Source organism: Fundulus heteroclitus, chromosome 3 (assembly GCF_011125445.2).
Source record: "Fundulus heteroclitus isolate FHET01 chromosome 3, MU-UCD_Fhet_4.1, whole genome shotgun sequence".
Lineage (NCBI taxonomy): Eukaryota > Metazoa > Chordata > Actinopteri > Cyprinodontiformes > Fundulidae > Fundulus > Fundulus heteroclitus.
In genome coordinates, this window is record NC_046363.1 from 16,641,309 (window position 1) to 16,666,650 (window position 25,342).

Genomic DNA, 25,342 nt, shown 5'->3' on the forward strand with positions numbered 1-25,342 from the left:
AAAACCCACAAAACATCATCAGTGGGCAAATTCTTTTTCACAGCACTGGAGGGACCTTCTTTTCTATCTATCTAAAACAATAAAAACTGGGTTGCAACATAGAGACAAGTACTTCTGTAATTAAATATATAGAACCCACGTCTCAAGACTTGTACAGTGGATTTAAAACTAATGTGAGTTATGCACGCATTTTAGGCAGTGGTGGTCTATGGTGAAGTAAATTGACTGTAGCCTAAATGAAAAGTCTAACCTTCAGCATGTTTTTCATTCTTGTATTATTGATCAGACCGTCGTACAATTATATTGAGCAAGGGTATGACTGAATCTGAACAGGCCAACAGACTTCAGTCATTAGTCTGTTTTCCACAGCAGGACCTACCTCATTATAATTGTCCCTGCAGACAAAATAATTTTCCATCCTTAGACATTATTTATAAGTTGACATCTAAAATACTCTTGTAATCATTAATTATAAACAGCTCCTCTATCATTACTGTAATATAATGTGAAAACCATCTGTGATGTGGATCTATAAAGAAAAGTATCCAAGAGCTGAGACTACAGAAAGCAAATTAACTGCTTTAATGCATTTTACATGGCGTGACAACACATATGTTCTGACTGAAAGCAGGCTCCACTTTAAAGTTCAGGCAAAGTTGAGGACAAAACGTCCACTTTATGTTTAAAAATGTTGGACGAGGCCGACTCTTCCACCCTAAAGCCAAAGCTGCTGTGGTGTGGAGGTGTTTTTTTCATAACTCCTTCAAACAGGGGCAATCAACTTTCTTCACATAACCAAAGTGGTTTTGGAAAGACGCGACCATAAGTTGAGGAACATTGCTCAAGACAAATAGAAAGCCAAATATTTTCTTTATTACCATTTTTTCTGTTGCGTCCAAGAGCAGACAGGGAATGCTTCCACTTACAGGTCCGTCAAAGACTGGTAAGTCAACCATCTTAATTAAGATTACGTCAAAAGCTGCAATATTCTACACACATGCAAGAACACAATTAGAACTGTATAAAAAAATACACTTGATAATAAATCAATTTTTTTTTTTTTTTTTTACAGAGTTGACACCAATGATGTTGATAATACTGAAAATGTTGCAAATATGAGCGGAGACAACACATAAAGATCTTGGGCCAAAGGTTGTTGTAGGCTTCAGTTATCTTACAACTCTGTATCTCCTGTTGTGGGTGTTCTCTGCCAATTTCTACTTTTGCAGTTTGGGTGCTTTTGTGCCTGACCTTTTCAGGTATGAAAAGAAGCTGTCCGTCACTGGATATTCTGTGAGCACTTTGCGTCAATATGTACCAAACCTGGGAATATTTCGTACCTGCTTTGAAAACTGCTTTCTGATTTTAAGCTTTCTGATTTTTCTATAAGCTGCTTCTAGCCAACTGTAATAAAATGCAGGTATGTGACTCCAATAAATCCCACAGCTGAAGGTCGATTAGAGCTATACCGGTTTGATGAGTAGTCAGAAGCTGTCATATTTTAGTGGAGTCAACTGGCTAAAATGGGGATCAGTACTGCAATCAATGAAAATAGCTGGTAATAATACAAAATCTCCAGAAAATGATATCCCATTAAATGAAATGAGGATTTGAGCTCTTTCTTATTATTATCGCTGTAATTAATCAAAAATGCTTAAAGTGGACATATACTTTTCAGTGCTTCCTTTTCACATTAAAATCATTGAGTTAGGATAAAGTGGAGCTGCAATTCTTTGGTCTAAATTCCTCAGTTTACCCCCATGTTCCCCCTTTTTGCCCCTGTTCTGAGCTGCGTCTAGGAGTAACTGGTTTTGGTGATGTCTGTTTAAATCTGAAGGAGACATTTCACACCCCGCCCCCTCCAGGCCACTTCACCACGTTAGGCCATTTTCGTAGCAGGCCTATGCTGGGGGACATAATGAACAACCAATTGTTTTCATTTATCCTTTGTAGCTTTTGGGATCCTTCAGCTTGGACACCAAACAGGTCAGAGAATAGAGAATATCAGATTCACAAAATTGGTAAGCTGGAGGTGCATGACATTGTTTAGCAGCTCCGTACAAATACTGTGAGGTAATAGTTCAAAACTTTTTATAGAGAACAGAACGGACTGAAGAATATGACTCAAAGATATAGATATTTATGCAGCATTTGGACAGACTATATTCAACTTTTCTGCACTCCAAGATACATCACGTACACAACAAAATAAATGTTATGGTAAAAAAAGTGGATTTTGCATATGTCCCCTTTGTGCACAAAGGGAAATGGTTTGTGTATGGGTCCGAAATGAAAGTAGGGATGAAATGCCTGTGTACTGTACAGCTAAAAATCAGCATACCAATTGGCAAAGGGGTGAACCGACCAGAAGCTGCTTTAGACTATCACTCACCAAGCTACACTGAAGATTTGCACCCTCCACAGTCAATTGCACCACAATTTTCCGAAAAAAGAGAAATAAGAGCTTGTAATCCATATTGCAGACCGATCTTTTGAATAGACTCTGAACACTTTACAATAATTTCATAACGACTAGTCATGAAATGGTGTAAATGACGCTGGTCTTTAAAACATGCTACCAAAAAAGCTGGTCACGTTATTATATTATATTATATATATTATATATATATATATATATATATATATATATATATATATATATATATATATATATATATATATATATATATATATATATATATATATATATATATTACATTTGTTTACTTGCTCCTTTATTTCAATGAACAAGATTAAAATAAAAGGACAAAACGAAAACATAATATATTAACACCCAATAATGTACAGCAGGTGGTGGCTACGCAATAATCTCTATCAACTATGAGCACAAATTCAGCCAGAATGAAACGCTTAAGTATTTAAGAATTTGACTATATCTTTGCAGTATTTACTGATCTGACTGGAGGGGTTGAACTGTCCCTCATTCTGCACACATGTAGAAACATGTGCAGACACAAATGGGATTAACTGCTCCAGCTTTCACATGGCCGATGATTAAATTAGGCTGTAATTTTAGACTTTTTCTGAGTGCTGCTGGGCTTTTGGGTCAGAGAAAACACTCTCAGGAGACAGAAAAACATCAGATCTCGTCTAACCGAGTAGAAGAAGATGGATGATGTGTTATGTTTGGGAGAAAACAAATGTTCCTTATTCAATTAAAATGCACACATCCATACCGCAATCCTATTATTACAACTACGAAGCAATGTGCTGTTAGGTAAAATATGGTGAATAAGTATCTAGTCTTGCAATCTTCTATAGCAGCTGGATATTTTTCTGAGGTCAGTATGACAATCACCTCTCAGCAAATCGGTTTCTTTACCGTATAAACTTTCTCTTATTTCATAAGTTGTTGACTTTTCAGATTCCTAAATCTTTTTACCAACTTGATTTTTCAGTATTTAAAGATTAAAAATTTAGACGAGAGTCCTGACTACAATCTGACAGAGAATCTGTTGAAGGAGCTAAAGATTAGGGTGACTGCTGTGAGACCTTCCAACCCCAAAGATTTAGAGCTCATCACCAAAGGTGAATAATCAAAGCCAGTGAAAACATGCAAAAGTCTGTTAGCAGTTGCTGTAATGTGTTGAATGTTTTCCACATGCTATTTTTAATAAAATGTAAATAAAAAAATTGTTTCATTATCTTTTGAGAGAACGTCTCATTTTCTACCAGGAAAAAAAATTAAATAATTCCACCTCTGAGCAGCAGTATGAATAATTTTGTGCTCAACTGTAAGGGACATTTTTGTTGTCCTGTATTGCAAACATAAATCAGTGCAGTGAATAGAGAGAGTGATGGACTCCAACCAGACAACTGGTTTAACTTGGAGGTATGATTCTGTAACATATAAAACTGGATCAGTTGTGGGAGGTACAAAGTAAAATATCCAGATACAGAAAAAAGATGGAGGGCTTTTTCACCCTGTGGCATTTACAGATATGGATATTACTGTGGTACACGACAACAGAGATCTTGACCTGTGTCAGCTCAAGCTGCCTGAGCTCTTTGAGATGAGACATAGCAGTGTAAAGCTAGTAAGAAGAGAAAAAGTACCTAGTCTTAGGTCGCCTTTAGTCAAAAGTCCAAGCTCTGGACAGCTGTAAAGCTTGGACATGAAGCCTAATCACGCTGTTAAAGGTGATATCAGCTTTAACAAAGCCATGAGGGTTTGTAAACACTTACAGACCCCTAATAGTTTCTACTAATCTATACTTTATATACTATCTATTAACAGTTTCTACACAATTTTACATGTCATGTTTCCATATTTAACTACAAACTTATTGTAAAGACCTAAGTCCATTAAAACATTTGAGTATGTTTAAAATCAATTTGTAGCAAGTACTTTAAGAGCTGTCAGGCTTTAAATGTGTGACCTTGAAGGATGGATGGATGGATGAATGGATAACACATTTTTTGTTGTTTTTTTATTTTATAATTAATAAAACAATTTCAAACTTTTCCAGACTGGGAACCTTGTATATTTAACAATGAAGCAGAGGCTTCAGCGAACGTGGGAATTCCTTTTCAAATACAAATTTGTGTTTTTCTTTTATTTATAAAATGCATTGCAAGGTTTCAAGGACTAACTGAAATGCATTTTATTTATTAATGCTAGTGATTCAGTGAAGTACAGACTTGTTTAAGAACCATTTTGTGATTTAGTTCTCAGCTAAAAAAAAAAAAAACTAGCCAAATGCTTCTATACTCCAATACACAAACCTAAAAAAAGAAGATTGACAAACTCTAAATAGAATAAATATGTTACCACAGTCCCTAAAAGTAGCTACAGTTTCTACAAAAGATAAGAATGCACAATATTCACAATAAAACCAAGATGCTTGATAACTTGTAGCATAAGCAAAACTGTAAATATTGTCTATAAAGTGACTTACCATGATTATCTGCTGCAGTGAAGAATATCAGAACCACAGGGGGGCAGGGAGAGAAAAAGATCCACATGAACTGAGGAACTTCCAGCTCTAAACACTCATCTATCAAATGGATGTGTGCTTATGTACGTGTCTAAAACCTTGTTTAAGCATTCAATCATGAGAAAAGGAAAATGGAAGGTAAAAGGTATGTTGCTTTGAATGAACAACACTGTCAGCTGTTAGCCATACATTATTAAATGCTATCAAAGCAGATACGGAATGACTTTGTATCGTCTTTAATTTGTTATTCTAGTAATGATCCAACACTTTGTGCTGTGCTGACAGGCTCATTCATCTACGCCACAAAAGACGGCAAAACCGAACAGAACCAATTCCCCTCTTTCCGTTCCTTGAGATAATGTGTCTGAAAAAAATAAAGTACCCACAAGGAAACACTAATTTAAATCTGAAACCAATACAAATCCCTAAACAGGCTACAATGATTGCCGGCCAGCTGTCGTTTTATGCGCAGTATTATTTTCCAGTTAGGTGAGCGAGTATGTAAAACCCGAGCCAAGGGGACTGCAGAGGGAACGGGCCCCTGCCTTCTCACTGTGTTTACCAAGTAAGGCAATGTTTAGCCTTACCAGAGCTGCACAACCTAATCAGTAGGAAAACACTACGCATGCTGTCACAATAAAAGTCAGCCCCGATTTAGACATTTGTCCATTAGAATAGAATCGTTTATTCAGATCATTTATTCCTCTGTGCCATTTTCTTGGTATGTTCGTCTCATCAGCTTTTCCATTTACTCACAACAGCGTTTGGTTCCAAATGAAAATCTAACATTTAAAGCAGCGTTAAAAGCATTACCTGTACCAAAACAACTGTAAGCGCACATTTAGAACCTGCTGGTCAGAAACAAATGAGGCACAACAGCTAGCGGGCTGAATGTTTCAAGAAGACAAATTCCTCCAGAGGTCAATGGAAAAAAAAAAAAAAAAAAAAAAAAAAAAAAAAAATCAAGCCTGGGGCCTGGGCTAACAATAACATACCTGCTAAGGCAAAAACAGCCGCTTCGTTTCAATAAACTTACCTGTCGCCGTTCTGTCGCTACATACACCAACAGTTAGAAACTAATTAACAAACCATGTTTCCAGACCTAATAATAAATTATCCAACGATAAGGTTTGTTTATTTGACAAGATGTAAACCTGAAGTTGAATATTCATCTGCACAGAGAGCTGGATAGAAAAACTATTTGGCAGGATTGGTGAATTGTTAATTCTCCACTGTCCACAGACAGACACTACCACGTTAAATGCAATTGGTTGCATCCTTTTGCAAAAATGGCTTTTCTTACCTTTTTTCGCCTTTTTCTGAAGTTTTAGCGTGTCTGAGGACTTCTTCTTGATTTCCTGTCGAGCTCGTTTGTACTCTGTTACAAACAGACCAATTAACAGGGGTCACTCTGCTGTTTCGCCGCTCACTTAACAGGATTTATAAACCAAGATGTTTGGTTCAAGAGCAGAAACAACGACACGAGTGAACAGATGCAGGCAAACTGTGACTCAAATGGATGAAAATGGCCATGATTTGTTTTAGCTGAGAGTATTTTAGCACAATTTCATTTGTTACCTCACCTTTTGCATGGTCTTTGTCTAAAGTGTTGACACCCCTTTTCCACTCCTCCATCTGTTCCTGCAGCGGGTTGATCAGACCCTCCAGGAAGCCCCTGTGAAACAAGAGGTCTGTCACTTCTGATCTGAGGACAGTCAGATTTGTTTAAATCACCTGCAAAAAAAGCCACATTTGTTTCTCCATTTCTGCGCTTCAGCTGTCTATTTCAAAGGGAATAACTGATACTCCGATTAAAGCAGTGAGCTCTTGCAAGATTAAACTATGTTGGCATCAAGGAACAATAGAGAGATCATCAAACTTTGAACATACAGGGCCGTGAAAACTATTCTTACCACCACGTGCACTCTTGTTCTGCACCCTTTACTCCAACACCCCTAAATATAATCCAGTAAATTATGTGTATAATTTAACCTCAGCATTAGTGCAGCTGTGTTGTGAACGCCTCAGAGTTTCAGTGCTCTCCATTCATTTTGACTGATATTGAGCTATTTTTGCAAAGAATTGACAAAAATCTTAAAGCTTGCAGAGGCATAAGAAAGACAAAAAAGACTTGCAGCTGTAACTACAGCAAACTTGAGTACTGCAAAACTAGGCTAAATAGAAATGCATGCCACACTTTTCAGATTTCTATTAGTAAAACAATTGAAAACCATTTAACATTTTCTTTTTCGCATCACAATTATTTAACATTTTATGATGGGCTATAAAATGAAACGCAATCACGATCAAGAAAACAATGTAGGATAGCTGGTCTATATATCGTCCAATAGGAAAGCAGACTGTCAGACTTGGAAAAATGCACAAACATCTAGTCTGGTTTATTTATGTGGCATATAATCTCACGTCAATCATTGACAGACAGACAGACAGACAGACAGACAGACAGACAGACAGACAGGGAGGTTAAAAAAACACAGATAGTGAAAAAAAAAGAAAAAAGAAAGAGTCTGCAATTGTCTGATTGTGTGTCACAGGAGGAAGTATTAAGCTGGAGCCGTTACGTCTGTCAATCATTACCCAAGCATGAACGTCTCCCGAGACACATTTGTAAAGTGTGTGAAATGCGGACAGCTGCAACCTTCGCGCGCCGGGCTAAAATTAGACCTCTCCCTCTTGCAGACATCTCCACAAAGTGTGTGTCAGTGGGTGGTTGTTGATGGCAGCCCCCCCCCCCCCCCGGCGTGTACGGCCCCTGCTATGGAGATCCAAAAGGAATCTCTAGTGAAATGCCAAGTGAAATTAAAGAGCCTCTTGTCTGGGATGTGTGTGGTAATGGGAGGGGGGGCACAGCAGAAAGTTATGGTGTGTGCATCTTTCCTGTGACATTATGCATGCACATGCTGCCAGACACACACGTCGTCTCCCTCCCCGGCATTCCACAACAAGGGTCGCCGTCGCCCCCACGCACCAGAAATGTCAAAACGCGGACGGCGGTAGTGTGATTTTTCTTACATTGAGAACTGTTTGAGTTTAGCCTCTATGCTGCGATGCCTCATGCACATCTTGGTCAACGCCGACCCGATGTCTCTGGTGCCACCTGAAACAGAAACGAATGAATGAGGAACACAAAATGAAAAGGTTTCATACAGATGCATCTAAATAAATCAGAATATTACAGAAAGTCCCCCCCCCCACACACAGTAATTAAATTTTTATATCCTTACAAGAAATGCCAGCCAACACAGACATGGGAGAAACTGCTGGCATGTCAGCTTGACATTTGTTCAACAGACATTCATCAACATTCAGGCCACAAAAGATTATTGCTTATGAAACAGGTCGGTCAAAAAGGGCTGTATCCTGGGATGTTACTGGAAAGTTTGGTGGAAGGAAAACGTGTGCAACAAAAAAGGTTCACGAGCAATTTGAAATGACATATGTCACACTTTTAGCCAGTACAACTAAAAGACGCCTAAAAAAGGACGATATCTGGGAGTTTTAGCAAAAATCCATCAGGAAAACACCGTATGGTGTCAGAAGAAGAGTTTGAAGCAGGTTAATCCAGAAGAAAATATCAGCTAGACCTAAAAGCATAAATGTTTGAATTACTATAAATGTCAGGCGTTTGATCTGTACAGCAAACCGTTTACTTTAAAAACCTGCAGAGGGGTTTACTTGAATAATCTTTCAATAGGGAAAACTGCAGAAAACCTGATCTCAATTAAACACGAATCCCTGCGAGGGTCTCATGAATTTCCTTGTTATCAACTTCCTGTGGGAGAAGACAGACAGGAAATTGCCGGCTGTCCTTTGCAGTTGTGGTACGTCACAAGATTAAATGGTAATAAAATATGGTGTACAAAAAGCTGCTGAGGTCAATGACAAAACAACCTTCTTTAACGCTGAGACAAGCATTAAAAAAAAAAAAGGTAGGACTTTCATGAACGTTACCTCCATCTGAGTCAACCACCTCACAAATATGCCAGAATCTGCCACAAACAACCAGCTTATTGAGTTGAGGAGAAACAAAAAGGTTGGAAGTAGAAGGTGACTGGTTACAGCATCCGATTCCTCCTCCACAGGCTAAGCAGCCGTCCACCGGCAGTGATGTGACGTTGATTGGCAGAACTATTGTCTAGATGTTCAGTATGAATCAATAGCTTCTCTGTGGGACCGCGGTGTGTGGCGTTTATTTCGCTGCGTGTCAGAGCCAATATAGAGACGCGACGGCCGGGGAAACCTTGAGTCACAGCGTTGTGCTTCATAAACAGACAGACACTCTATACTGTGTGTGTGTGGGGGAGTGACTGGGACGCTCTTCTGAGAAACTAAATCTCCGACTGAGCGAGCCACCCGGCCCACTGCACAGTCCTTCCAGCATGCAGAGATCCATACATCGCTGTCCCTCACCCTGCCACTCCCACCCATGTTAATATCAAAACGCCAACAGACAATCGGCTTGCAACACATGCAAGTTGCTGCTGCTGTCGCCTCCAATGCCCAAACAAAAAACACACTGCCACCTCTGCAGCTACAGCCCCATGAGGATGGCTTCAGATTGTGACATTTTCAGGTTCCTCCGCTCAGCTCGCGTGAGATGCTTCCAGCCAACCTGTCTGGACTGTGTAAATATAATTATAGTAATGAACATACCATCCCGAAGTGTTGAACTTCTAAACTGGAAACTCGAGGTGTGAAAGGAATTCCTAACGCACATTAACGTAAAACAGAGGGAGTTGTTTTAACGAAAACAAAGCTCTGGTTACAGCTCTGTCCAAACAGTGAATGCTTTTATAACCGATACAACATGGGCTTACTGGCATGTTACCGCAGCAATAAAACCGCGCTGCATAGTGTTGTTATAGTAGCGCTGGGGTTTATGAATGAGCTCCTTGTCCTCGCACAATACAAATCTGCTTTGCTCTTCTCTGTTGTTCATCTTTACAAGTTTTTGTCAACTGCTGATTAGCAAATTAGATCTTTGTTATACTATTCAATGACATTTAATATCCTGTAAGAGTCCCCGAGGACAGTATTAAGCCCTTCTCTGTTTGATAGAGTCCTCCTTTTTTTGCGAGCTTGTTTTCACAGAGGGCGGGGCTGTTGCAAAGACCTCACTGTTGCTGCACAAGACGATGGTGTTCATTCAGCCCTGCGATGATTTGTTCAGTCATAATATCCAGCCCTCCGTGCGGCCCCCCCGTCTCCATCACTGTGAGCGCTTCTTCTTGTGGGTGTGGCTGCTTGATGCAACACTCCCATGGAGAGGCCACAAACCAAAACAGGGCAGTTTATCATTCAATTTCTCAAGGGTCTAGACCCAAAGTCATTAAGGGTGATTAAATCTGTGCAATAGATTGGAACATCGTCTAGATCCAATACACAGAACAACAAATATTGTCTCCAGCTGCAATAACCGGAACCTGGACGCTCTTACAGACCCACCATACCCTCTACATTAACTTTTTAAACTACTGCCATCAGCTTTGCTACACAGTTCTCTGCTCCAATGCGTCACCGACTGCTGTTATTCTTTTATGATTTATTTGTTTTTTGTTTTTATGTGTCTGCTTTCTATTATCTGTGCAGTGAATGTTGGCTGTGATTTGTTTAAGCTCTCAGAGGTACACCGTTTCGTTACGCTCCGTGTTCGTCAGTACCCAATGAATGAAATTACAATACAATAACAAAAGAGAGTTTTGTTTTATTATTTTTTTTCTGGGTTTTTAATGGAACTAGTGGCTTGTTTTTCATGCAGTAGGCTGACAAGAAAAGGGGTTTTTGGGGGTGGGGGGTGAAGACATGCGGCAAAGAACCTCAGTTAGGGAATAAGGCCTCCATATATGGGTCTTGCTCACTGCCCCTGTGCCATTGGAGCAGGTATTTGGATTTACTTCCTCTCCATACAGAGGATTTTTCTTAACTGTTACTGTATCCTATAGTAACTGTATCTTCAGCTTGCAAGTAACTAACTAAAGTGTGTGCTAGGAATTTTGCCCCTTTATTTGGTAGCTTTATATCTCCTTTAACAGGAAGAAACCTCCAGCAGAACCAGGCTCAGTGTGAATGGTCATCTGCCACAACCGACTGGTGGTTTGAGATTTTCTGGTATGTAATGGTGCCATCTACCACGGGACATTTTCTATCAACCAATGGACTCTTTATACCAGCCAGGGGAACGTTTCATACTCCCTTTGATCAACAACTCAAAGTGAATCTTGCCATTTCACCGCTGGTGGGCTGTAAAGGTTATATTATTCCAATAAATATGTATCTGCAGAAAGTCCCTCGAGAGTTAGTTTCTTTTGATCACCAATCGTAATCTGCCTTATTGGGTTAGAGTTGGACTGGGCAGGACTCGGAAGCAGAGTAAATGGAAATAGCATGTTCATATACAAGGAAATTAAATCATGTGTGAAGTGAGCATAAAATGAACTGGTGCCATGTTGTAGGAGCATCGCTACAAAATGTTTTGGGTATATATGAAAAGAAAGTAGGAATGGATGAAATGGCAACGTGTGAGCATGAAATCAGAGTAGACTCGAGCTCCAATAACTTACCTTTCTTAGGCTAAGTTCACACTACCAGGATTGATACTCCATTAAGATTTTTCGCTAAAATCAGATTTTTTTCTGTTGTTCTCTAAATGGGAAGTGGAAAAACATGTTTACATGTTGTGCGTTAGTTGCAGCTCTTCTGCTTCGAACATTTAGTCTACCCTGTCTGGCAATGAGGGCTCCACAAAGATGAAAATACTTCTTTGCAGCTCCATTTGCCAGTGACAAACACAAATATACAAATACTGTCCTGGCACAACAGCCTCGCCGTCAGAACAAACCTTGTATGCGTGCGTGGTGTAAATAGCTGCTGTGCACCATGTTAGCTTGGGGGGAATGAAACGGTTTCCTCACACCAAATTAACCACTTTAAAAATGGTGTATAATGCTGTTGCTATGCCAATTTGTAGATTTAAAATTTTAAATCTAGAAAATATTTTAATGTTTTATAGTATTGTAATTTTGACTGAAAATGATATGCACATTTAAAAAGACGGTGGGTCCGAGTAGAGCAACATTTGATGAATTAAATAATTCCTATTAGGTAACTGTAGCAACTGAACAGAAATGTCATTTTACATTTTACCAATTTGTCAATAGCTTCAAACAATGACGCCTAAAGGATTCAAAATAGACATTTGTTGTGATTTCTGATGTCTAGAGGGTTCTGTGTGAGCTGGAGTGTGGAAAGCTCATGGAGGTATTTAGGATGGGGAGATGGATTTTATTTTCTCAGAGCCTGCATAAAGGCCAACACATAATTGCAAGATCAGAGACATTTGTTTTGTCTCCCAGGGCTGCAGGAGCAAAAAGACACCGTTCAGTTCTGGCATCCCTGGTTTGGGAGAGACCTCTGAAGACTTGCTGGGAGTTCTGCATCTTAGTTAAATATGAAACACCTACCAGCTAGAACTTTGTTCTCGCGACCTCAACTAAAAGAGCTGGTTTCTCTGCTCTTGTGAAGAATATATAAGTGCCAACGACAGAAACAGAGCAATTAGATGGCAAAGTTAAATCAAGCTGCCAGATATTTCTCTGTCCTCAGCCCAGTCAAGACTGGTTCTTTAAATTTTCAAAAAGAGAGGTCTGTAAAAAGCCAATAAATTAGGAAATTCTGCAGAAATTTATAGAAACCAATTAGATTTATCTTTACTGGTAACATTCACCCGATGGACGTCAATAGTTGTACGGACAAAAAACCCAACCGCACAAAAAAAAAACAATACGGGATTCAAAATCATATTAGTCTTATCTTATCTTATCTTAGTCACATAAAACCTCGTAATAAAACAAAAGGTCCAAAGAAAACTCCCTGGAAGTGGCATGGTTTGTGATACTTAACACGGGACAATTACAGATAGAGGGACAAATTTCCTTCATTTGTCTGTATTCACACACAAAGATAAAATTTCAGGTTGCGGGTAAAATGGGACTCAGTTTCATGCAATTTGAAAGCCTTCAGTCATAATAGCATCAGTGCAGCAGGAAGCAATATAATATGGTTTGCTGCTCTGATGTAAGCATGCAATGTACGCTTAATGCAAAATTACATGATATGAAAATGCTTAAGTTGCCCAATTACTGCCATTACATCAGATCTTAGGCCAAGTGTTGGAGTTTTGAAGATAATAAACCAAATTGTACTCAACGCGTTTGATAGAATCACTCCGAAGCTAAATTCTAACAACTAAAACTACATAGGTTCGTTTCTGTTAGTGTTTTCTGGCTGTCATTTGACTATAAATACTTGGATTTTAAACGGACGTCTGTTTCCATTTGGAAGCTGAGGGAACTCTAATAGGAAGGAAGAATCGCGCTTTTTAAATGAAGGGGGGGTCGAAGAAATGGGTACAAAGTCAAAATGATGAATAGTTCTCTACATGCATGTAAAAGAGAGAAAGAGAAACTGCTACTAGTAGATCAGAGAAGTTGGCCATGGCCGACTCTGTGCATGGGCAACAGATGGCCGCTGTTAACTACGGGCCAGTGGTTAGGCAGATAAGAGACTGAGGATCCTATACAGCTGGGTGCACACAAACATACGCTCCCCCAGCTGGACAGAGGTATGGAGATCTGGGGAGTCGGTAATTACAGAGCTGAAGAGGCACCCTGCACACTAAAGCCACAAAACTCCGTACATTCCCCGTTTACTCAAACAGAGCAGTGGTCACCCAAAAATATGGGTGAAACGCTTTTTGCGAATGATTATGTCGTGGATAAATCAGCACATTACTTTTTTTAACTTACAATTTTTTGGTGTTTCAGAGCCCATAATTCAATATACTAAAAGGCTCCCCTGGAGCTTTGGACAGAGAAAAGCCCACATCATTACAGGTCCTTCACCATACTTGTCAAGGTACATGAGAGGCTTTTCCACATTCCATAGTTTATGTAACGTCTTGAAGTAAATATTCCTTCTAGGTATATTTAGCTGAACATAGGGTTGTATAAACAAATTTGACTATTTTCTCACTCTGCGCCACTGCTCTTCCTAATTGGAGACTACCAATCACAAGTCAGCACCGTTCTTGAGGAAAAGAAGGGGAAGCATAAATTCAGTTCCAGGCTGTAAATTTTCCCTGCACCACTGAAAACACTGCAGTACGTATGCCGGGTCCATTGGGGGCGCTGTGACACCGCCACAGAAACACGTACGCGCAGCAAACTCGTGTGAAGTAAACACAGTCACATTCTCGTTTTTCCTCCGATGTTGATCCATAAGCAGGTGGTTAATTTGATTCTCTGGAGCAAGTTGGAGCTCATGGATGTAGAAGAGGAGCGGTAGAATCAGCTGTAACGGCGCCATGTTTGTTATTTGTGAGAGTGAGGCGCAAGCAAGTTATAGATACACCTAATCTCGCTTCTGTGTGGACAGGCCTCGGTCTCATCTGACCAAAGTATTCAGGTCCAGTTCAAGTCCAAAGAGTATTTAGCAAACTGTATAGTTTCAGGTTTGTTCGGGAGGAGCGATAGGAGTTTTTCCAGGTCTGTCACCAATCCAACCATGTAGATGGCTTTAAATTTGTTCTGGGGACCCTAAGTGGCCAGTGGTGCCAATAAGCATGGAGAATCATGTGATCTGCGTCTCATTTGAGCCTTTAAAAACAAATACGATTTTGTCCAAATTGTGAGACTCCATAGTCTTCCTTGATATTATGCGATACAGCCCTCTACCATCACCTTTCAGGACCTTGGAGTTACATTAATGCCTAATTTGCAGCTGCACAATCAGTAAGATTTAGGTTGAAAATGAGTTTTTGTCTTTAGCAGCAAAGGAAATGCATAACAGCAATACACAGGGGGGTTCTAGCTGAGCAGTTGGTGAGCCCAGATTGGTCCGCCCACACAACACAGATACGAACTGGCTCCTCAGTCAGCCAGTCATTCTGATGCTTTGCTGATATATCAAATACCAGTGAGAAGGAGTTGAGTAAGTTGAACTACATAAATATCATTTGAAACAGTCTTACAGGCCAACACGCAGAAAGCCAGGCCCCTTTAGTTGGGGCCTGGCTTTCTTTGGACATTGAACTCATCTCCTCATCTATATCTGTTGACAGAGAGTCAGCTTGTCTGTCTTGTGTTGCCTTTCCACACTCGCACACACACCAGACAGCAAGTCTAGCCTCAACCAGCAGAGACACATGCAGCATGTGGGCGTGCAAACACACGCACCTGCTGTAGTGTGACGAGTGCTGACGTCGAAAAGCTCTGGACCGTCTGACTACAGCTCCCAACAGCTGCCACGCAAACACGGGACAAGAGACCGCAGGAGAAGAGGGGAAATGATGAGGATGTTTCTATATGCTGGGTAATATTAGAGTGGCTTGGATCACACAGAAAGTAGCCAGTTTTAAGGCAAAGCATGTTTTGTTTTTGTCTCAAGTAGGACTGTAAGATGTCCATCAAAATATACCATTGCAATATTAATATCAAATATTGATCATGATACGCACCATTTCCGTGTTTTCTTTCTTTTCCATTATCACAACTCCTGCACTACTGAGATTTCGATGCTGAAATACGTTGATATTTTGATGGCAGCCATGCAGCTCTGGTTCCAAGGGATCTCACCATCTAAACATTTGGGTTATTATTAAAATACACTGCAGAAACAGACAGTGGCTATAAACCTTTCAGCAGCTGATGTAGTGTAGGTAGAAAAAAAACCCCACAGATTAGACTAGAACATTTCCTCTGGCGTTCACAGACCTCTGATGCGGTAGTTCTGCTCCTTTAGGACAGATTAATGTAATAAATATCTCTAAATGTTACTAATTTCCTCTGCCTGAAGTGATTATTATATGGTTCCAGAGTGTAAACTCTGAGAAATAATCACTGCTAAAACACCAGGTTTTAATCCTGACCACAGCTGTCATTAGTCTTTTATAACCTCTTGTCACCTGTTGGGAAAATCCCTTTAAGACATAGTCCACACGTAGCCGGATATCTGGGAAAACGGATATATTTTTATGCGGTTATGCCTTTTATGTACATGTAAATGGTGTTTTACATCCCTAAAACGAATGATCCCGAAAACCCCGGCCATAGTGGAGAATCCATTAAACCATGTAGTTGAGCCTGCATGTGTACATAACAAGATGAGTTTTAGGGTCTGCCGAATCATGGTGCCGACGTAGGGCTGAACGATATAGAATAAAAGCATATAGATAAAATAGAAATATTGATCGATATCAATATTTATGAAAATAATTCAAAATATACATTTTAAGTGCAGTCCTGGCCATTTTATGCTGTTGTTTAATGAGCTAATTTTAAATAAATGGATTCAAACACAACCCTTTTTTCAACCAACTTTTTACGAAAACTGTAAGTGTTAAAAAAAGAAAAAAGAACACGAGCTTTCCTGGGTTTGTGATTGGCTGGGAGGATGCAATGACTGTAGTTTTAACCTACATGATAGGCTAGAATGCACTGTTCTTTTATTGAACTTTTTATTGAACCCTGTTTTTTATATTGAACCATACGTCTATTGATCGATATATATCGTTATTGAATTATCGTCCAGCCCTACGCTAACGTCACATGTGCAGCCATTAGGAATGGGTACCGAAACCCGGTATCAAAACGGCCCCGGGGCTACAATGTACCGACAAGCTTTAGTCTTATCGGTTCTCTTAACAATGCAAGGCAAGTTTATTTATAAAGCACTTTTCAGTAACAAGATGATTCAAAGTGCTTCACGGTATGTTTAATGTCGCATTAAAATTTTTCAGGGAGACTCCAACCCAAGCAACATTGTGTTGCCGATCTTTTCCTCCTTCAGAAAAACGCACTCCGAGGGGACTCATAGAAGGGGTTAACGTTCTGCTCTTACATGTTCGCCTCGCTTACTTGATGCTTTGGCAACTAGTAAAAGCCCCGATGGCTCTGAGTTTACCCTGTACATCACTTTTATTTTGAAGGACTCTGACTGATTGACACAGGTTTTAGCTTTGGTACATTGCCCCTACGCGTCTGGCATATTTAAAACAACGGTCAGTGGTGAATTTATACAATTGTGTGTGATGAAAACATTTCTAAAAAATATTTTTAAAAACGACGGGGGAGATATTTGTTTTTATAAAGACCAGGCTATGTGTGGCTAAAATTTGCTTATTATACTTTTCCAGATGTATTGGATTTACAATGTAGTGAATCTATCCTAGGTATCCAGCTTTTAACTCTGATGTAGCAACAGCTTCTCCGACGCTGCTGCAGTGGCATTACTGCTTAGCATCTGGTGACAAATGGTCGGAGTAAAGGCAGAAAATGCCTCTTAATATAAATTGCCTTAAGGTAAAACCAGGATTTAACTTAGAACTGCACATCCCCAACGTTCCTAAAGCAGCCGAGTTCATTATGTTGCATCCTCGATAGCAGACCGTAGACCTCACACGAAGGGAGACAGAAGACGACCATTACAGTGTGTCTTTAACAGAATCCTGTCCCATAAAGAGTCCTCGGGCATCTTTGAAGAGCAAATTTACACAAACTGGCCAGAACGTGCATAGCTTTCGGATACAGACGGCAGTGAATAAAGTGTTTGAATACTTTGTTGTGATCCTTCAATGTCTCTGGCCTTTTCAGTGTACTTCATTCTTTTCCCTTTATGTTTGGTTTTCGGTCTTCTCCCAGTAACCTCCAAGTATTCTGCTCTCAACCAATCGCCCTTCATGTATAAAGAAAGCTCTGAAGTGTTTTTACAGTGTCTGACTTAATCCAGTCAATAAGCAGTTGCCTAGTTCAATGGGCGGTCAAAGTCAAGACCAAAATAAACCCCCCAACCGAAGCAGACTCTATGCCATGGGAAAGTTCATGCCGATTAACAGGAGCTGTATCTTTGCAAATACTTTCTCTAGTGACGCGATAGTAAAAGATGTGTCATATATGCAAACTTCATGCATCACAGCGATAAAAGCTGCGCCTACTGTCCGTGTGATCTTGTTGTTTCACACCAAGCAGTTGTAGATAAATGTCCTCTGTTAAAAGGGTTGGCAAGATTAATCTGGAGTGACATCAGAGATCTGTAACGACGCACAAAAATAGGCCTTTATTCCTACATGGATTGTGCCAGGATCAAGCTACATGTATCCGTTTGCACCGAATCTGACCAGTTAAAAGATAGCAATGAGGGGATTAGCCGTGTCATGAGATGGCCAGAGAGAGAGAGAGAGAGAGACAGGGAGTGAATAAAAGAATAGATTACCCCCGAGACCTTTCTTGCTCTTTTCTGAGCTTTGGTGCCCCACTTTCCTAACTAATCTTCCCTTTTTTTTTTGCTGTGACACACATTCTAAACACAGACACAAAGAATTGACAAAGACCTCTAGCAATGAACTAAATTGGCTGGTTATTCTGGTACGCCGTTGTTATTTATGGTGCCTCAGACTGAACAGTTTCCACTGCGAGCATTTGGCTGGGACGTGCGAAAAGTCTGATTGCCACAGTCAATCATTCACAGTGAAGAGGACAGACGTTTATGTTTTCATTGCAAAGTCTGAATAAACTGGAGTCTGAGTCACGCTTGTACAACAGACTACACTCAAAAGTTCAGACGGAGGAGCAGCCATGCTTTTGGAAACATGTGTGCGGTAGGATTTTCAAGTAAAATGATGTTGGATTCAACAATCATCAAGAAGGAAACCACAGATCTTAACCTCATTGAGATAAAAGCACCACGACATAAAAACAGAAAACTTGGCTTTACAATGCCAAAGATTAGAAACCATGAAAGAACAGGTAATTCAAGTCAGAATGGTGGAGAGGAGACTACTTAAAGATAATTACAACCTTGTAAGAACTTGCTATAAAAACAAAAAGAAGAAGAAGCTTAATGGAAAATCCCATTAGAATCACATATAAACAAGCTACGGTGTAATTCTGTCCTAATTACCAAAGTAATAAAGTCAATCTGGCATGGTATTCCCAAAGAACAAATTCTTCACAAATGTATTCGATATTGATCTACAGGCACGATTTAACAATAACAACCCAGTAGTTTTTTTGTATATAAAAACATTTACACTTAAAATATAACCATTTCAACTTGAAAACAGCTTAACTTATTGTCTATTCCCCAACCTGGTCTGACGAGATAAAAAAAATAAAAAAAAACAAACAAAAAAATAACCTATCATCAAAACCACATCTGTTACTCATCACACAAACAAGTTACACAATGCTGTTATGAACACACGCACCTTGCTGACTTTGTCTGCAAACACCGGGTAATGATGCATGATGCCAAGAACAAGGCGACGAGGACGGGGTAAATAACTGCAGGTAAAACAATTAATTGAATATAACAGCAAAGCGTTGCAGTATCACAAAACTTAAAAAAAATAGCCAGATTAATATATAGGAGGGAACAAGAATTAGTGACTCTGATTGTAGAAAAACAATGAAACTTTAAAAAGGGCATTATGTGCTCTTTTATTATGTAATGCTAGAGCAAACTGGAAAACCCTCTGAGAGACGGTGAACAGAGGTATGAAAGAAATGAGAAACTTTTGTTACCACTTACAGAAAACCAAACAGGACTTTTGCACTCACTATGCGAGCAGGCCTGTGACCTCTCTTTCCCCCACAGTGAGGCTGAGAGGTCTCTGGTCTGTGTGATACTGGGTGATAATTTAAACCAGAGCCACGCTACACAGACTGAGCTGTTTGTCAGTGCAACACAACACTGCCTTGTTTGCAATAATGACCACCAGATTACATCCACCATGTGTACGTCAGAGGCTTTGCGTGTTTTTGTGCTCGTGTGTGTGTGTGTGTGGGCTTGGTGAAGGCACTTCTTTCAACCCGACGTCGGCTCAGATCCATCTTCATGGCTGATCACACGCGCGGCACACGAACGCTTCATTCATGCAGCAGTTTATGGAGTATCTATCCAATGACTGGAAGTAACCAAGCTCAATCAACCTTCTCAAGCAGCAACATAATAGACTTATTATGTCACTGAACATTTAAGCAGCATTTGTGAGAGGTTTAACGCTTAAAAATAGTTGTTCTCTTAATTTACAAAGATCTCATTACATGCACAGAGGCAGAAACAAATATATGGAATATGTGCCATAATGTTTCTAACACTAGAATATAGACGAGGAGTTGACAGGGGATGGTTGAGTACGAGTCTTACATTTGAGATGCACAAACAAAGAGGTAAGACTTTAAATGGAGTTGCGGTCTCAAAGTATGCAAGACATTAGGGTGTGAAATAGCCATGGAGGATCACGGACCGTCGGCTACTGTGGTTTACAACAATCTGTTGTTGTAAACCACATAAAAAAACCCATTAAAATACATACCACACCTATGACTCAACTAAAACTAGAATGATCAGAATATATGAATATAGAGCATTAACCTAAAGTTGTGTTACTTGACTGATGCTTCAAAATAAAAGCACTTCCTGTAACATTTATACAAGGATTCAACCATCTCCATCTCTAAACTGCATCTTGTGCTTTGTTTTGCAATTCATATGCCTTGAAACATGGAACATGACTTCACTTCACAAAATACTTAAAATGCAAATCTAGGATTTTCTGATAATTCTGCAAATCCCCCGACTCAGATTAAGAAGAACAGCCTCAAAACTCAGTATAGTAAATTATACAGTAAAATAGTTGATCATTTATTTTCACTGGCTCGTCAAAATAAAAGCACTTCCTCTTGAGTCATTCAGAAATCCACCATTACCAGGTGTTAATCCACATTTACTAACAGTAACCATTCTGAAATAGTCTGAAAAAAAGATAAATGCTTACGTGTTAAGTAAATTCATAATCTGCAACAATGCAGTGTAATGAGCGGACTGGACACTTGCATTGGACTTGACCTTTGCCTTTGACATGGAAAAATGTGCTTGTGATCATCTCTGCCTCACAGTACAAGGGTAAACAAAAATCTCCAGTGCCACGTCACTGTAGGTCACCAGGTTCATCTGTTAATGAAATTATGTCTCTCTTTTTTGGACCATAGTCTGGTCGCTCAGCTGGACCCCCGCCACTAAAAAGAGAAACCGGAAAGTTTATCACACAGGGACACCCATGTAGACACTAAACAAATTAGTGCGCACACACCCAGAAGATGGATGCAAACGATATATTAGATAACACCTACACACACACGTCCAAAACTTGTGTGTTTAAATAAAACTTGTCCACATAGCAGAAGAGTCAGGGCTGTCCTCATTTTACCAGGAACACACAAACACACACAGCAGAGATGTTATCAGGAAATGTTGCAACAGAGAACAAATCTCTGGTGGGGAAACACGCTGAGGTCAACAGGTGCGCATTACAAATACAGACATTATCAACCAGCCTGATAACGTCGGGTCTCCAATCAACCCAAATGCACGTGAACGTTTTTGTGGGTCATTTTAAAGCTAATTATTTGCAGCCCTTCTTATTTACCCACTCATATTGTGGCTTACCAGTCGTTGCTGCATTTGATTTGATGACTGACACCAAAGGAAAACCCCATCAGATCATGTTTGGTTTCATACATACACAATACTTACTATTAAGATATGAGTGATCAATTAGTCGCTCCATCTCTAAGTCTTACTCTTTCGCTTGTGCTGTGAGTTAGATGTTCATTTTATAAGAAAGAAAGAGAAACTAGTAGCCAACTTCTTGCCAGGCGTTGTTATGCAACGCTGGGGATGTTGAATCTCAGCCACCGAGAGACACAAGACTGAAGTTCATTTGCCAGAGAAAATGTGTTTTGAATTCAGCTTTGCATGTGTGTCAGCTGATCAGGAGTACACTCGTCCAACCAGGTTTATGTTTAAACAAAAAACAGGAGAGCAAACAGTGCTGACACCTGCAAACACACACGTACATAAGGAACAAGAGGATTCGCTGGGTTTGTGAGTCGGACAAAGAGAGAAATGTTCTTGCCATAAACACGACACCTCTAACTTACCCACAATGTCGCGACGTCTTTGCTACTAATTCATTTGGAAAAACACTTGACCATTTAATAAATACCACTGGGCTGCTGATCCATCAAGTATGAATACGTAATATTCTTTCTGGTATGAGTTGTCTTGGAAGATTCTGGTCCAGCAAATATTTTTTCTGCAATTAGTCTACTAAAGCCGGCAGTACTTATTCAAGTGCACTCATTGGTTTACAAGATGGGCACTTAACCTCTGAAACGGTCAACTTGCTGGCTGCAATGATCTGCGATACGCCCAGGATAAAGGTTCTTAGTAAACAGTAGCAGAGGTGTGTTGCCTGAAAGCTGAGGAGCTCGTCTAGGGGGCAGGATGTTAGCCTGGCCTGGACAGAAGCCAGGAACTGTACAGAGCTACGGCTTACGGCTAGTCTTGGGCTGAAAGTGGAAAAAAGAGAGAACAGAGCAGTCTCACATAGAGAGTTGAGACAGTGAGTTAGTTCAGACTCTATAGCTGCTCTGTAACAGAGGCCGAGCATGAACTGGGAGCGCCGGAGAAGAAAAAGGGCCAGTTTTTTCCCCTCATAGAGATCTATGGTGCTCTGTCTACGGTTTACCACACCGACTGTGCTTACAGAAATAACAAAAACCTAGTTAGAACTCAAACTCCCTGGAAAGTCTAGTTTTCAACAGAGCCTCTCTTTAATAGCACACATTAATCTAACTTTTTTGCCTTCAGTTTTGTATTAGTAAAACGTCTGATCAGCATTAAGGACAATAAGTACACTGAATCATAAGGAAGACTCTTGGTGTGTAAATAAAGTAACCTAAAGCAGAGCGATAAAGAGGCATGGATAATGCATTCCAGATGTGACGAACAACTATGCCCAGAAACCAGGAGAGGCACCAGGTACATTACTAGATGTTTGGAAGATAAATCTTTAAAGACATCCGTTATTTACGACCCCTTTCCCCCGGGGAAGTACTTAAGGGAGTAACAGTATCACCTGCTTTTTATTATCTACGGTTTTGGTGTGTTCCACTTTTCTTTTATTGTTTTTAAAAGAAAGTCATTTTTAAATTCAGACCCTTCTCACAGCCTTCTTCACTTGCGCCGACATCTAATTTCTTGCCCTCCAGACTCGTCAATACCCAGAAGCCCTCACCAAATTATCAGATGATTTTATCAATACTCAGAGAGCCTGGACCAAGACAACCCGTCTTCAAACTGTGCCTTAGTTTAAGCACAAATCTTCTAGAAGATTGCAATAAAGCCACCGCAACAGGCGCTTCATTAACAAGTGTGCCCTAATGCAAGTTCCTGCCATCATGACGCCCACAGGCACTTGGTGAAGGTATCATGGTCTCACAGCTGTTCTACTTAAGTGAACTGTAAATCATACATTTACATTTGTATTCACCAACATTTAAAAAAGACACAAATGTCAAATCCTTTGGCTGCTGATGGGAGCAGCTGCCACCTGGCAAGGCATAGATGCAGTGTTTTGAGTTTGTAGAGGTCGGAAAGGTGTTACAGAAATTGGTTTACATGTAGAAGAGATCTGGCAGGTAAGAAATAAACCAAAGATTGCCACTTATTTAATGAATTTGGTGAAAACATTCACTGGAGGTTTAACTTTGACAGGAGGTTGTTGACGTTTATTTTCCTGCTTGCTACGATTGCAGTTGACCTGGCCAGAGACCGATGGACAGGAATGGAAGAGAAAATTGGACTTGTTCCGTATTTTGACGGTGAACGACGGAGAGTGGGTCCGTCGATGTTCGGACTTTTATCAAAGCAGCTGGCGGAGGAAAAGTCAATAACCAACTCCCCGGCTTATCAGACAGACATATATGGATGTTCAGACATATTTCCAAGTGTGGAAACTACAGGCTGGCAACTAATATCAGCTTGATATTTGTTACTCTATAAAGCCAACCACAACCAAACAGAACAACAGTCTGCACAATAACCTCCTGACACTCCTAAAGACGTTTAATTGTGTATTTTTGGCAAAGACTATGTATAACGATGCTATAAAAACATGTATGCTTTTTTATTTATGGCATACATTAAAGCAAAAACATGATGCCATATATCGTTGTCAGAGTATTTTTTTAAGGTTATCATACAGTGAGAATATCATTGTAGCCCATAGTTTATTGCCCATTATACAGACTCGTATTAAACATCTGGATCAAATTATGGCTTTATGTGTCACTACTGGAGTCCCAGTCCCTCATCCTCTGACACTCCATGTACCAACAAACAACTAAAAATGCCAGATTTTTAATGAGATAGAAAATCTCACACATTGATGGTAGGTAACGAAGCCGTTCAAGAAACTCCTGTGTCCTGAATGCTGTCTTCGATCTGAGCAGACCCAGCGTGCTTCTACATGCTGGCTGTGTGGCAGGTGTATATTTCATTGCTGCAAACTCAGACTTGTCTAAAGAGAGTCATCGGTGCAGCTGCAAAAAGAGCCACTGGGATTAATACCACCACAGAGACACGTGGATTCAAGCAAGCATATATTCTCTGCATGCACACAAACACGCGCAAAAGTTCATGTAGAGGCAGTTTTCTAATGGCTGCCAACCCACATGTGACACCGGGCTTGTTTTTATGACCGTTAATAAACTATCATCGTTCAGGCAGTGTGAGAAAATCTGAGCAGTCTGTGTGTGAACGGGAATGTGAGCTTCGACATTTAACAGCTGGACTAACAGATATAATGATCTTGTTACTATCTTTTATAGACTACAGTTTATTATCAATAAGGCACTAAAGTGGATGGAAAAGGATATGATTTGCAGCAATTGTATTCAATTCTGAAAAGTGAGGGGTACAACCCCACAGCCTTCAAAAAAGTCAGCAAAAATAAATACTGTTATTTATTTTTGCTGACTTTATTTATTTTTGTGTAATTAAAGTGTCACCATTAAAGGGGGACATGTCATGCAAAATCCACTTTTTTAGCCCTCAAATACAGTTTGTTGTGTACTTGGACTCTCTAGGAGAGCAGAAAAGTGTGAAGTGCCTCATTTGCATTTAAAGAGACAGCACCAAAATGGGTTGCTCTCAGACACACTTTAGAACAGGGGCAAAGAGGGGGAACGTGGGGGGAAATTAACGAGGAATAAGACCAATGCACTGTAGTTTCACTTTATCTAGACCACAACTGAATGATTTCAAAGTGAAAAGGAAGGCATTATAAATTATATGATGCTGCCTTTAACAGTGCTTTTTTCCTCTCTTTTGCTCCTTGGCTGTCAGTAGATTTACTTCTGCTGAATTCAAGGTCTCATGTTGACCTCAATACTACAGATTTGTTTTGTAGATACGCATCCAGGGACTGCGAAAACTAAGTACTCCGAAAATTAAGTAAAAAA

The 25,342-nt window shown here is 39.9% G+C and overlaps 1 protein-coding gene across 7 annotated transcripts in view; it reads right to left on the bottom strand.

Moving 5' to 3' along the window:
- The window catches only part of LOC105940370 (protein MTSS 1), a 61,460-nt gene that overhangs the window by 13,353 nt on the left and 22,765 nt on the right, over positions 1 to 25,342 (bottom strand). For 4 of the 7 annotated variants that reach the window (XM_021308683.2, XM_036130778.1, XM_012882886.3 and 1 more), the window contains 4 exons: positions 7,992 to 8,076; positions 6,542 to 6,633; positions 6,262 to 6,336; positions 4,920 to 4,931 (listed from right to left, as the gene is read on the bottom strand). In XM_021308683.2, coding sequence (XP_021164358.2) covers positions 4,920 to 4,931; positions 6,262 to 6,336; positions 6,542 to 6,633; positions 7,992 to 8,076 — 264 coding nt within the window. The remainder of the gene's footprint in view (positions 1 to 4,919; positions 4,932 to 6,261; positions 6,337 to 6,541; positions 6,634 to 7,991; positions 8,077 to 25,342) is intronic. The other 3 variants (XM_036130780.1, XM_021308681.2, XM_021308689.2) reach the window with 1 other exon arrangement.